Raw genomic sequence first — 15,210 nt, 5'->3', positions numbered from 1 at the left:
TTGTTCACCAATAAGTATATTACACAGAGGAAATGAGCTTATCAAAGCTTATCATTTTAGGCTTTTAAACATAATTCAGGATACTCTATAAATCTCCTTCTCTGGGTCTGCTATTTTGGATCCATGCCAGCATGGAGACACAGCAGCTGTGTATTTTCTCACCCGCCAGCCTGACCCCACTTCCCTGTTGATGCATAGTCTGGGTCAATCACAACAGGCTCACCATCACAACCGAGATTTGACACGACATATAACCTCAAGATGAACCAAAACCATAATTTTCATGTGCATTACTCTTTAAAAAAAAAATTAAAAAAAATTAAACATAAAAACTGTCAGATAACATTTATAACTAGAGCCATTGAAAACTAAAAAATACATCGTAATGCTCCTTTAGGATTAGACGGCTGATTGAGTGTTCTTATTAACTTTGCTCAAACTCTGAAGAAGTTCGTTTTATTTGTATTGGTTTGTTCCACGACTGCTTTATTTTTTTAATTGGCTATAGGACCGTGACAAACAACAAGCCGCTAGAGTTCGCTATACACAATTCAGCAATTACAACTTCAAACGTTATTTTATGGTAGTATTCTGAATGGTGTCCTCCAAAGGAGCATTCAATGGAATTTCCACAATGCTTTTCCACAGGAATAAAGTCAATTAAAATCAGAACAATCTGAACAAAAATAAGTAAGTTTCCCTCATTTTATCCCCCAAGACTGCCAGCAGGTCTAGGGAAATTCTCATCTCCCTGGGTTAGACTACAACATTGTTGCAAGCACTAGAGACAGTAGAAGCATTAATCATAATTTGCCAAAAATCGTCACAAGCAGGAACGATGCCAAAGGATAAGATACAAATACAGAACTTAAAACCATGCAGCTGCATGCCCTTTAATATCACATGCCTCAATTCTCTCAGGACTTTAAGGCACTTCATTAAATGCCTTCTGATAATCCACACAGAAAACATACATTGCATTCCTTTTATCCGTTTATCTATACTCTTAAGATCATAGAATCGTACAGCACAGAAGGAGGCTATTCGGCCCATCGAATCTGCGCCAGCTCTTTCGAAGAGCAATTAGTCCCACACTCTTACTCTTTCCCCATATCCCTGCAATCTTTTCTCCTTGAAGTATTTATCCAATTCCCTTTTGAAGGCCCTATTCAAGAGAGGGGCAAAGAATAAACAACAAATTCTAGGCCAATTAATTTGATCTCCGTTGTGGGTAAACTTCAAGAATCCATAATGAGATGAAATTAGTAAACAGGGCATGAACTAAAAAGGGATTCTTAGTAGGGATTTATAAAGGGCAGATTGTGCTTGACTAAGTTAATTGAATTTTTTGACAAAATCAGACTGCATAATGCGGTGGACTTTTTACATATGGATTTTTCAGAATGTGTTTGATAAAACAGACAGTAGTGTCACAACAACCAAATTAAACTTTTATGAATCGCTCTGCACACCCACCTGATCATAAAACCTTCAATAAAATTTCCCTTTTCAATATTCAAATCTTAAGACAAGTTTTATTAAATGTCCATCTAACCTATCTAAATTAACAAGTAGACCTTATCTTTTAATTGTTTCCAATTAACTAAATAGTGGAGTTAATATACTGCTTCCCATTGCACCTGCTATGGGCTATGTGAACCCATAGGAACAGGAGTAGGCTTCTCAGCCCTAAGAAATGATCTTGGCTCAGAAGATCAGGAAGTAGAATCAGTATGAGTGGAGATAAGAAATAACAAGGGGCAGAAAACACTGGTGGAAGCAGTTTATAGGCCCCCTAACAGTATACCAGCTATACCATTGGACAGAGTATTAATCAACAAATAATAGGAGTTTGTAACAAAGGTAATGCAATAATCATGGGGGACTTTAATCTTCATCTAGACTGGGCAAATCAAATTGGCAAAGGTAGTCTGGAGGGCAAGTTCATGGAATGCATTCGAGACAGTTTCCTAGAACAATAGGTCATGGAACCAACCAGGGAACAGGCTATTTTAGATCTTGTGTTGTGTAATGAGACAGGGTTAATTAGTAATCTCATAGTAAAGGATCCTCTGGGGAAAGAGTGATCACAATATAAGCATTTCACACTGAAGCGCAACGTAAAATTCCAAGTCTGAAACTAGAGTCGTAAACTTATTTAAAACTAATTACATAGGTATGAGGAGCGAGTTGGCTAAGGTAGATTGGGAAATTAGATTAAAAGGTATGACGATAGATAAGCAGTGGCAAACATTTAAAGAAATATTCCAAAACTCTCAGCAAATATACAGTCCATTGAGAAATAAAAACTCCATGGGAAAAGTGATCCATCCATGGCTAACAAAAGAAGTTAAGGATAGTATTAGATTAAAAGAAGAGGCTTATAATGTTGCGAAGAATAGCAGTAAGCCTGAGGATTGGGAGAGCTTTAAAAACCAGCAAAGGATGACCAAAAAATTGATAAGGGAGAAAATAGAATGAGAGTAAACTAGTAAGAAATATAAAAACAGATTGCAAGAGTTTCTACAAGTATGTAAAAAAGAGAGCAGCAAAAGTAAGCGTTGGTCCCTTAGATGCAGAGACAGGAGAAGTTATCATGGGGAATAAGGAAATGACAGAGACTTTAAACAAATATTTTGTATCGGTCTTCACAGTAGAAGACAAAAAAATACCAAAAATAGTGGGGAACCCAGGGGCTAATGAGAGTGAGGAACTTAAAGTAATTAAGATCAGTAGAGAAAAAGTATTTGATAAACTAATGGGACTAAAAGCTGACAAATTCCCATGACCTGATGGCCTACATCCTCGGGTTCTAAAAGAGGTGGCTGCAGAGATAGCGAATGCATTGGTTGTGAGCTTCCAAAATTCCCTAGATTCTAGAACGGTCCCAGCAGATTGGAAGGTAGCAAATGTAACCCTGCTATTTAGGAAAGGAGCGAGAGGGGAAACAGGGAACTACAGGCCAATTAGCCTGACATCAGTCGTCGGGAAAATGCTGGAATTCATTATTAAGGAAGTGATAACAGGGTACTTAGAAAATCATAATATGATTAGGCAGTCAACATGGTTTTATGAAAGGGAAATGGTGTTTAACAAATGTATTCAAGTTTTTTGAGGATGTAACTAGCAGGGTAAATAAATAAAGGGGAATCAGTGGATGTAGTATATTTGGATTTCCAAAAGGCATTCAATAAGGTGCCACATAAAAGGTTGTTATGCAAGATAAGGGCTCATGGGGTTGAGGGTAATATATTAGCATGGATAGAGGATTGGTTAACGGGCAAAAAACAGGGAGCAGGGATAAACGGATCATTTTCAGATTGGCAGGCTGTAACTAGTGGGGTGCCACAAGGTTCAGTGCTTGGACCTCAGCTATTTACAATCTATATTAATGACCTAGATGAATCGACCAAGTGTAATGTAGCCAAGTTTTCTGAGGATACAAAGCTAGATGTGAAAGTAAGCTGTGAGGAGGACACAAAGAGCCTGCAAAGGGATATAAACAGGTTAAATGAGTGGGCAATAAGGTGGCAGATGGAGTATAATGTAGGGAAATGTGAGGTTATTCACTGTGGTAGGAAGAACAGAAAAACAGAACATTTTTTAAATGGTGAGAAACTATTAAATATTGGTGTTCAGAGAGATTTAGTGTCCTCGTACAGGAAACACAGAGCTAAGCATGCAGGTACACCAAGCAATTAGGAAGGCAAATGGCATGTTGGCCTTTATTGCAAGGGGGTTGGAGTACAAGAGTAAGGAAGTCTTGCTACAGTTGTACAGGGCTTTGGGGAGACCACACCTGGAGTACTGTGCACAGTTTTGGTCTCCTTACCTGAGGAAGGATATACTTGCCTTAGAAGTGGTGCAACGAAGGTTCACTAGATTGATTCCTGGGATGAGAGGGTTATCGTATGAGGAGAGACTGAGTAGACTGGGCCTATACTCTGGAGTTTAGAAGAATGAGAGGTGATCTCATTGAAACATACAAGATTCTGAGGGGGATTGACAGGGTAGATGCTGAGAGGTTGTTTCCGTTGGCTGGAGAGTTTAGAACTAGGGGGCATAGTCTCAGGATAAGGGGTCGGCCATTTAAGACTGAGAGGAGGAATTTCTTCACTCAGAGGGCTGTGAATCTTTGGAATTTTCTACCCCAAAGAGCTGTGGATGCCGAATCGTTCAAGATATTCAAGGCTGAGATATATAGACTTTTTGACTCTAGGGCTATCAAGGGATATGGAGATCAGGCGGAAAAGTGGAGTTGAGGTCGAAGATCAGCCATGATCTTATTGAATGGTGGAGCAGGCTCGAGGGGCTGTATGGCCTACTCCTACAGGTTGGACCCCGGTAATCCGGCACCCTTGGGACCAGGCCGGTGCCGGACCATTGAAAATTCCGAACCACTGAAGGTTCGGTAAATAACACCCCGTATGCTTTTCTACGTGTCTGTCCCTTTCACCCGTCTGGCTTTTTCGTCCTGAAAGTCATCCTGAAGTTATCCTCTTCACTGCTTACTACGTTTGAGTTTTGCGTAAGCTGCAAACGTGGGAATGATGCCTTGTATACCCAAAATCGAGTTCGTTAACATAAGACTGCCGGTTTCAATTCGTGCCGGACCACTGAAGGTGCCGGACCGTCGGGTGCCGGATTACCAGGGTTCAACCTGTACTATTAATTCTTATATTATTTTCTTATTGAGCCTGTTCCACCATTCCATTGGATCATGGCTGATCTGTACCTCAACTCAATTTACCTGCCTTTGCTCCATATCCCTTGATACCCTTACCTAATAAAAATCTATCAATCTCGGTCGTAAATATTTCGATTGACCAAATATCCACAGCCTTTTGGGGGTGGGAGTTCCGGATTTCCACTACCCTTTTTGCGAAAAAGTGCTTCCTGATTTCACTCCTAAATGGCCACGGTCTCATTTTAAGGTGATGCCTCCTTGTTTTGGATACTTAAAAATTCATGACCATCTGATAAATCATGCCCATTCTCTGATTATATAATCTTCCAGTTCTTATTTACATTGCATTTTTAAAATCATATCTAGGTAGCGCAAGTAAATAATTACTTTGTGCTAATCCCAATTTTCTAATTTAGTTGTAATTAAGTAACCAAACATTACTTTTATTTCTGGAATAAATGCTTAGGGTTTTACAAATCGTGGAATACTGCAAGTTTCTAGCACAAATCCATCTGAGTGGTCAGATATTTATATAATTCATAATCAATCAGAAAAGGGTGCACATCAGGTTAGAGATGTGGCCCCCGGCAAGCTGCTTATTAGTTAGTACATGTGTATGTGGTAGGAAGAACAGAAAAACAGAACATTTTTTAAATGGTGAGAAACTATTAAATATTGGTGTTGAGAGAGATACTCTGTATCTACCCTATTGAGTCCCATAAACATTTAAAATACCTCGATTAGATCACTGCTCAACTGTCCAAACCCAAGGGAATACAAACTAAGTTTATGCAACCTGTCCTCATAATTTTACCCTGTAAGCCCTGGTATTGTTCTGGTGAATCTACACTAAGTTCTCCAAGTCAATATATATTTCCTGTAGTTTGTTGGCCAAACTGAACGCAGTACTCCAGATGGGGTCTAATCAAGGCTGTGTGAGACTAAAGCTCTTTCGCTCTTGTTAATCCATCCCTCTGATGCATGGTATGCACCTAAATTGTAGTCCAATTGCATGCCCTCGTACAAGGCCCAAGCATGTCTACTTTATTTGCTTCCATAAAACAGTACTATTCTCTTCTACCCTCACAATGACATGTATATTCAGGGAATGTTCATGAGAAGTGGGTCTATCTTCTCTATAACTGTAGTGATAACAGATTGGTATCTGAGCATGTTCGCTGCTATTTATTTTGTCATCTATTCAACAAGCAAATTTATCAGCACATTTTGGAGGAGTTGGGGAAAATAAATTTGAAATATGAAGCAGGAGGAAACAGCTCCAGCACTGCTTCCCCCTAGTCATGTGGCTGAAATCAAGAACTTGGCACGAGGGAATTACAGGTATAAAATCAAATGCCAGATTCAAATACCATCACTCCATGATATTCTTTAGTACAGCATTTATGAAAGAAAGACACAGGTAACCTGGACATCTTATTTTCATGGATATTCAATTTGTTAAAACGTGTCTTAGTTTAAAAAAATTACTGTTAAAAGCACATATACTCAAAAAGAATAGCCATCTATATATACATAATAAATAGATATACAATTGAGATATAGCATTGTTTTATGCAACTAAAAATTAGTGAAGAAAATGTATTTACTGTGTTCTTGGAGGGCTCCCAGCCACTATCTACTTTGCCCACATCCTGCATATCCTGCAGTTGACGGAGCTGACATAAAGTGTGGTGTCGCAGGGCTTCATGGAGAGGTGTATCTCCATCTTTATCCTGGATGTCCAATTTTGCACCAGCACGAACCAGTAGCTTAAAAAATAGAATTCTAGTAGTTATAACCTTTCCTCCTGAAGGCCAATGTTTTCAAAATGTTTTCTTCTCAACTCTAAATTAGATGATTATTATTTCTGATAATCAAAACTCATTTTAAGTTAACATTTTAAAATCCAGCTTTCAATCATATTATAATTGAATTAACAAATTGTTAAGTATATAAATCAGTCATGTGAATAAAAATTTCCTATAAATACATACATAGTTCTGCTACAGAGAAATCGAAGCAGTTATATGATAAATAGTGGCATTTAGGTGAGATTTTACTTACATTGCCAATGACTACCACAAGCACTAAAATAGCAAACAATCTGTTGTCAGTTGTTGCTGGCTGCAGGAATACAAAACACTAGTGCAATGTACCTTTGACGCAAGTTTACTTTTTTGTTGCTCATGGGTAGAAGTTGCAAGTGTGTGTGGAAGGCTGGGAATGCATCACAATCGCACCGTTAGAGTCCAAAAATAACGAGGATCAGTGAGCTCTCAAAGTTGGAATTATATTATTTTTGAAAACACTGATCATTTCCCTTAACAGACAATTTCCACTAACTTGCCATCTCTTACATTTTACACAGATTATCCTACCCGAACAATTTGAGTGTGCTGACGTTCAACAGCTAGATGCAATGCAGTTTGCTGGTTTACATTCTGGATATCCAGGTTAGCACTGCCCTGAAACAAAAATGCATCAAATACTTAAAAATTCATGACCATCTGAAAAATCATGCCCATTCTCTGATTATATAATCTTCCAGTTCTTATTTACATTGCATTTTTAAAATCATATCTAGGTAGCACAAGTAAATAATTACTTTGTGCTAATCCCAATTTTCTAATTTAGTTGTAATTAAGTAACCAAACATTACTTTTATTTCTGGAATAAATGCTTAGGGTTTTACAAATCATGGAATACTGCAAGTTTCTAGCACAAATCCATCTGAGTGGTCAGATATTTATATAATTCATAATCAATCAGAAAAGGGTGCACATCAGGTTAGAGATGTGGCCCCCGGCAAGCTGCTTATTAGTCAGTACATGTGTATGGCAGTCTATTTCAATAAGCTTTTCCAATCACTAGATCTATAACCAGTACATTAAGATCCCCATAGAGGCAGTCAGGCAACATAGCAGAGTGGTGCAATTTACAACAGGTTCCGACAAGTCCAGGCTGCTATTGACTGCACTCGTGGTGATTAAGGCATTGCCATACGAGCGAGCACTCTATGAACAGGAAAGGGTACCATTCTCTCAATGTGCAGCTGGTATGTGACCATCCTCTGATAATTATGCAAGTTGTGCATGGCACCCTGGTAGCCGCCATGATGCGTTCATTCTGCGTCACTCCAACATCCTTGCACTTTTTGAACAAGAACAGCAGATCCAACAATGGCTATTAGGGGACAGGGCCTACCTGTTATTGCCACAGCTGATGACACCCATCCAGCACCCACGAATCCTAGCTAGAATGCGATACAATGGCAGCCATTGGAACACCAGGGCAGTAATAGAGCATGCCATTTGTGTTGCTGAAACAGCGGGGGTAATTTTAACCCCCAAAAATAGGTGGGTTTGGGTCGGATGGGAACTTAAATTTAAAAAAATTATAAAATTTAAAACCCGCCTCGAACCGCCCACTTCTGGAATTAACAGAGGCGGGACCTGGGGGGGGAGGGTGACTAACTTGCTCTCAGGAGGCTGGTCCCTTATTTAAATATTTTAATGAGACTGCATGCTTAAGATTTTATCTGTGTTCCAGCTTTAACACTAAGCCTTGGGAAACCCAGCAGCTGAAGAAAACTGCTGGATGGATCATGTAAGTGTCTTTCCAGCACTGCTTGTGGGTCAGGAGGAGGAGTGCGTCCCCTTGGCCCACCAAGCTACCTTGTTAAACTTCCCCAGCAATTGGATCCCACCCCACGATCCGAAGCCCACCCCAGCCTGCGATCTCCTTCCCGGCCGTCCCCGCTCTCCCACCACCACCAAACCCCCACTCCGTCCTCCCACTGGCCTGCGATCTTCTCCACTGCCTCCCCTGCCTCACACCACCCCCCCCGCCCCCCACCCCAAGTGATCATCTCCCCTGATCTCTTTGGCCACCCCATCAATGTCGTCGTCCTCCCGAACTCTCCAGGGCCCCCGACCCCTTCTTCCTCCCCTCTGCTTCTCGGCTGCAGCCTGGTGCCACAGGCCTACCCGCCCGCCAGTTTCTCAATCCGGTTGGCTGCAACTGGGAAACGGAGACCAAAATGGTAAAATCAGCAGGAACGGAAGGAAACCCATACTTCAGGGTTTCTCCGACCGCTAAACTGCGCCCCCACTCCCTACCCCCCAGCCCCCCACCCCTGCTAATATTGGGGCCAGTGGTTCAGCTGCCTGGATAAATCTAGGAGATTCCTTCAATACCAACCACATCAAGCCTCCCATATCTTGGTCGCCTGTTGCACCCTGCATAACCTGGCCTTGTAAGAGGGAAAAGATACCAAGCCAGCAGCAGCTGAGGAGGTCTTCATTGGAAGAAGAGCCCCAGGAACAAGAGGATGCAGGAGAATCTGCGACAAGGTCAGCACAGCGTGCAGCCAGGGATATTAAGCAGCGGGACAGAGGAAAGGGAAGCAAGGATACAAACAAAAGACAGGAAGGAGAATAGCAAAAGTGGAAGGCAGAGAAATCAAGGGTGTAAATCAAAACAGGGCTACAGTAAATAATAATTATAAAAGGACCAAGAGTGTTAAAAAAACAAGCCTGAAGGCTTTGGCCTAGAAATTCAGTATAGCCACGTTCGGGGCGCTACAGTCGGGCGGCCGCTAAAGTTTGCGCCCGGCGCAAGTTCGCGCCACCTTCGCCGATATTCAGTCGCATCGCCCCAAGAGGTTGCTGCTGCGCTAAAACAGGCGATGCACGACTATCTTTAGGCGCTAAGCCGGCGGTGCTGAGCGATACCCCCGAGGCCGGGCGCAGCGCAGGTGCGGCGAGTTGCTGATTGACGGCAGACACTCTGGCGCTGGTCAGCTCTTAAAGGGGGAGGGTGGATTTGTTTGCCTGCCACGCCCTGCACACTGCAGCCCTCAACCTAGGCCTGACCACTTCTGCTTCATCTGCACAACGCCTAGGGCTATGGAGAAGGCCAGGGAGAGAGCGCAGCGCTTCAGCGACGGTGACCCGAGGGTGCTGGTTGGCGGAGTGGAGCGCAGGTGCCATGTTCTGTTCCCAGAAGGTGGCAGGAGGCCGCTGCCCAGCGCCTACCGGAAAGCCTGGAGGGAGGTCTCAAACAGGGTGACTTCCAACAGCGTGGTTGCCAGGACTCCTGTGCCATGCCGGAAAAAGTTCAACGACCTCACTCGGGTTGTCAGGGTGAGTACCCTTTCCAGTGTCCTCCTCATCCCTGCATGTGCACCTCAGTTTATGGGCAAAGGGACCTGAAAGCCCTAATGGCCAGCCCTCATCCAGCAGCTATGGGACGGTCATGAAAATCACTTGCACATTCAGCACTTTACACACTGTACAAGATATTCGACCATGGGAGGCAGTGCAGACAAGATCAGGGCTTCACACTGTCAGGGCCAGTCCACCACGGGAGGCAGTGCAGACAAGATCAGGGCTTCACACTGTCAGGGCCAGTCCACCATGGGAGGCAGTGCAGACAAGATCAGGGCTTCACACTGTCAGGGCCAGTCCACCATGGGAGGCAGTGCAGACAGGATCAGGGCTTCACACTGTACTTAGAGGCCGTCCTTTCTCTTGCAGGCCAAGGTGGCGCACAACCGGAGGAAGCTACGTGAGACCGGGGGAGGCCGTCCTGACGTCAAAGAGCTCTCCGACCTCGACCAGCGTGTGGAGCGCATTATGGCAGGGCGTCTGATTGGCCCCGTCGCCAGTGGAGATGCCGACCCTGTTCTGGGCACCAATGGTAAGGGCATCACCTTTTTGACCTCTCTCTTTCCACTTGCGCCTCAGATCAGCATCCTTTGCCACTGTCCGACCAATGCAGTGCATGGCAGCACTCATGCCTCCCTCGCTGCCGCCCTGTCCTCACTCTAAAGCTACTCTTGTGCCTCCCTGCTTTCAGATGGTGAATTGCCAGGTGAGGAGGCGGGCCCTCAAGCTGCCACTGTCAGCGATTCCGAATTCGAAGAGGAGAAAGAGGAAGCCGACCCATCAGTGCCACCCTCAGCCGCGCCAGCCCATGACGATGAAGGGGACACGTCTTCCCTGGAGGGGAGCCAGGGGGAAGGGTCGGAGGAGAGTGAAGCTCCGGGGCCCAGCGGCCTGCAGCAACGCGGGAGGGGTGGTGAAGCTCGGCGGACTTCTCCCCAGAGGGTGAGTGCGGCCTCCAGTCCTGCGACGGTGAGCGCAGAGGAGGTCCGGCTCCTGGAGGAAATGGCCGTCCAGGCTGAGCGCAGGCACACTGAGCTCATGGCTGCAGTGGCAAGGATGCCTGACTCCATTGAGTCTCTGTCAAGGAGTGTGCAGGAATTCAGAGCAGCACAGGCCAGGAGTCTGCAACAATTCAGTGCAGCACAGGCCAGGAGTCTGCAGGACTTCGCGGCAGCACAGGCGGCTTCAAGCCAAGTGCTCAGTCGTGCCGTTCATTCACTGGCTGGTGTCATGCGGACACAGACCAGGGCCACACGGGCACTAACTGCTGCCACTCTCGCTGGATCGGCCAGGCATCGCCAGGGCACTCGCGTAGCAGCAGCCCAGCAGTCTGTTCTTCAGCTGTTTGCTGCGCATGCTGCAGTGCTGGCCCGTGCGAGTGCCAATGTATCAGGCGACCAGGGAGTACCTGCGATCTGTCAGGTTGGCACCATTCCTGCAGCCGACACGGCAGCTGCAATGGCAGAGTGGCAATGAGCCGCTGGACAGACTGCTGCCGCCCAAGCAGAGTTGGAGCAGTCAGCAGCTGGACCCTCCAGGGCCAGAGCTGGTGCAGGCCGACCCCCAAGGGCATCTGCCGTCTCGCCATCTGACCCTCAGCAGCCTTCCCCCAGCCTTGCTGCAGCCACTGGGGTCCCATTGAGCTGCTGCTGCAGGGCGGGCAGGGGCCAGTCACGGATGCGAAAGGCATCGCCCTTGCAGGGCAAAAAGTAGAAGGTCTGCACAAATGCTTTGTGTTTTTGTAAGGCCGAGACTGGTGTCTTTCTTTGTTTTGTAAGGCCGAGACTGTTAGTTTTGTGTTTTTGGAGGGGGCTTCTCTCCATGAGGTTGTAATGTGGGAAGGGCAGAGGTTTGCAATAAATTAATGTTCTTAAATCGCATTGTGCATGCTTTTTTTTGCAAGTCCTGGTTGCCCTGCTCGGCTGAGGGCTTGTGGAGCGGCTACATTCATCTGGTGACATTGGCACAAGCCATTCCCTGAGAGGGGGCCTAGAACCGATGTTCAATAAGCCGGCGACGGGCGGCCCTTGCACTTTCTGCCTCCCTCCTGTGCTGGTCCTCCTCCTCCTTCTCCTCAGGTGGTCCTCCAATCTCTGGTGGCAGTGGCAGAGTCCTGCGGATAGCCAGGTTGTGCAGCATGCAGCACACGACCACGAAATGGGAGACTCGCTCCGGGGAATATTGTAGGGCTCCACCGGAACGATCCAGACAGCGGAACCGTTGCTTCAGGACGCCGATTGTTTGCTCAATGATGTTCCTGGTCGCTTGATGGCTGTCGTTGTATCCCTCTTCAGCAGGGGTGCTGGGCGCACGGAGCGGGGTCATCAGCCAGGTACACAAAGGATAGCCTTTGTCCCCGAGAAGCCATCCTCGTGGGTGAGGCTGGGCCTGGAACATGTCTGCCACAGAAGTCTGGCGCAGGATGAAGGCATCGTGGCTGCTGCCTGGAAAGCGGGCATTGACAGCTAGGATGAGCTGCCTGTGGTCACACACCAGCTGAACGTTGAGCGAATGGTAGCCCTTCCGGTTGCGGTAATCCTCGGCATTCTCCAGAGGTGCCCGCAAAGCCACATGCGTGCAGTCAATGGCGCCCTGCACCATGGGGAAGCCCGCGAATGCTGCAAAGCCCATTGCACGCTGTTGCTGTTTGACAAGGGCCATGGAGAAGGAGATGAACTGACGTCTCCTTTTGAAAAGGGCATTGGTCACCTGGCGGATGCAGCAATGCACGGCGAACTGGGAGATGTTGGAAATGTCCCCAGTAGCGGATTGGAAGGAGCCGGTGGCATAGAAGTTGAGAGCCACCGTCACCTTCACTGCCACCGACAGAGACGTCCTGCTCCTCAGATGTGGCTGCAGATCACCGCCAAGCAGGTGGCAGATCTCAGTGACCACCTCCCTTCGGAATCGCAGCCTCCGAACACACTGCTCGTCAGACATGTTCAGATAGGAGAACTGCTGGCGGTATACCCTGGGTGGGTAAGGCCTCCTTTCCCGACGCCTGTTGCCCCCTCTCCGTCTAGCCAGGACTGCCACTCTCTCACGGCGTCCGTGAGCCCTTTGGATGCAATGGAGAAAGCCAGCGTTTGCACCCATTGCAGCCCCCATTATATGTTAGCAAACAATGCTATGTCACTGAAGGCAAAGACAAGTGGAAAGCTGTGGCCTGAAGCCACAAGTACCTGTCCAAGTGTTGAGCCAAAGCAGAAAGCTCTCTACCTTGGTCTCTCTGCAAAGATCCGTCTCTCAAAAAGGAGTGCTGCCAAATGGCAGCCTTTTCTACTGCAGGAGGTGTGCCCTTTAATTTGCACCCCCCGCGCCCTGCTTCGACTGAGAACCATTCCCCTCTACCAGTCGCTAGGGGCGCCAGGCACACAATAGGGCGTCGCGACTGAATTTCCGGTTTGGGGCGCACAAAGGGCGTTGCACGAGGAAATGACGTCAGGATCTGCGCGCGCAGCTGAGCGCGCGCAAAGACTTTGCGCCGCCGCTAAATCGTGAGTGAAGTTGGGGAGAGGCGCAGATCGCGCTGCGCCCGGCCGCTAGCCGCCTAGCGCCCAACATCTCCTCCTCCTAAGGCGCTACCGGCTGGCGCAAGCAACTGAATTTCTAGGCCTTTGTGTCTTAATGCGAGGCGCATTCGTAATAAGGTGGATGAATTAGCTGCACAAATAGAGGTAAACGGATATGATGTAATTGGAACTACGGAGACATGGCTCCAGGGTGACCAAGGCTAGGAATTCAACATCCAGGGGTATTCAATATTCAAGAAGGACAGGCAAAAAGGAAAAGCAGGTGGGGTAGCATTGCTGGCTAAAGAGGAGATTAACACAATAGTAAGGAAGGGTGTGAGCTCTGATGATGTGGAATCTGTATGGGTAGAGCTGAGAAATACCATGGGGCAGAAAACGTTAGTGGGAGTTGTATACAGACCCCCAAACAGTAATGCTGAGGTTGGGGACGGCATTAAACGGGAAATTAGAGATGTGTGCAATAAGGGCACAGCAGTCATCATGGGTGACTTTAGTCTACATATAGATTGGGCTAACCAAATTAGTAACAATACTGTGGAGGAGGAATTCCTAGAGTGTATACGGGATGGTTTCCTGGACCAGTATGTCGAGGAACCAACTCGAGATCAGGCCATCTTAGACTGGGTATTATGTAATGAGAAAGGATTAATTAGCAATGTTGTTGTGCGAGGCCCCTTGGGGAAGAGCGATCATAATACGATAGAATTCTTCATTAAGATGGAGAGTGAAGTAGTTGACTCAGAGACTAGGGTCCTGAATTTAAATAAAGGAAACTACGATGGTATCAGGCACGAGTTGGCTTGGATGGATTGGGGAACGTTACTTAAAAGGGTTGACGGTGGATAGGCAATGGCAAACATTTAAAGATCGCATGGATGAACTACAGAATTTGTTCATCCCTGTTTGGCATAAAAATAAAACAAAAAAGGTGACTCAACCATGGCTGACGAGGGAAATTAGGGATAGCATAAGATCCAAGTAGAGGACACACAAATTGGCCTAAAAAGCAGCAAACCTGAGGATTGGGAGCAGTTTAGGATTCAACAAAGGAGGACAAAGGGATTAATTAAGAGGGGGAAAATAGAATATGAGAGTAAGCTTGCAGGGAACATAAAAACTGACTGTAAAAGCTTCCATAGATATGTGAAGAGAAAAAGATTGGTGAAGTCAAGCGTAGGTCCCTTGCAGTCAGAATAAGGGAAATTTATATTGAGGAACAAAGAAATGGCACCCCAATTAAATACATACTTTGGTTCTGTCTTGACAAAGGAGGACACAAATAACCTTCCAGAGATGTCAGGAAACATAGGGTCTAATGAGAGGGAGGAATTGAATGAAATCAGTATTTGTAGGGAAATGGTGTTAGGGAAATTGACGGCATTGATGGCCGATAAATCCCCAGGGCCTGATAATCTACATCCTAGGGTACTTAAGGAAGTGGCCCTAGAACTAGTAGATGCATTGCTGGTCATCTTCCAAAATTCTATAGACTCTAGAATAGTTCCCATGATTGGAGGGTAGCTAATGTAACCCCACTATTTAAAAAAGGTGGTAGAGAGAAAACAGGGAATTATAGTAAGCCTGACATCGGTAGTGGGGAAAATGCTAGAGTCCATTATAAAAGATGTAATAGCAGAGCACTTGGAAAACAGTGACAGGATTGGACAAAGTAAACATGGATTTACAAAAGGTAAATCATGCTTGACTAATCTACTGGAATTTTTTGAGGACGTAACTGGTAGAATAGATAAGGGAGAACCAGTGGATGTGGTGTATTTGGACTTTCAGAAGGCTTTCGATAAGGTCCCGCATAAGAGATTAG

The 15,210-nt window shown here is 45.9% G+C and overlaps 1 protein-coding gene across 7 annotated transcripts in view; it reads right to left on the bottom strand.

The window, feature by feature from the left end:
• Positions 1–15,210, bottom strand: part of mib1 (MIB E3 ubiquitin protein ligase 1) — a 298,565-nt gene that overhangs the window by 74,001 nt on the left and 209,354 nt on the right. For all 7 annotated transcript variants that reach the window (XR_015079035.1, XR_015079034.1, XR_015079036.1 and 4 more), the window contains exons 14-15: positions 7,066–7,152; positions 6,295–6,456 (exon numbers count right to left, since the gene is read on the bottom strand). Coding sequence is in view for 4 of the 7 variants with exons in the window: in XM_085993275.1 (XP_085849401.1) it covers positions 6,295–6,456; positions 7,066–7,152 (249 nt within the window). In the remaining 3 variants the exon portion in view is untranslated. The remainder of the gene's footprint in view (positions 1–6,294; positions 6,457–7,065; positions 7,153–15,210) is intronic.

The sequence above is a fragment of the Somniosus microcephalus genome, chromosome 7 (genome assembly GCF_052327205.1).
Source record: "Somniosus microcephalus isolate GS21.2 chromosome 7, FLI_Smic_1.0, whole genome shotgun sequence".
NCBI lineage: Eukaryota > Metazoa > Chordata > Chondrichthyes > Squaliformes > Somniosidae > Somniosus > Somniosus microcephalus.
This window is presented reverse-complemented; position numbering and strand designations above follow the sequence as displayed.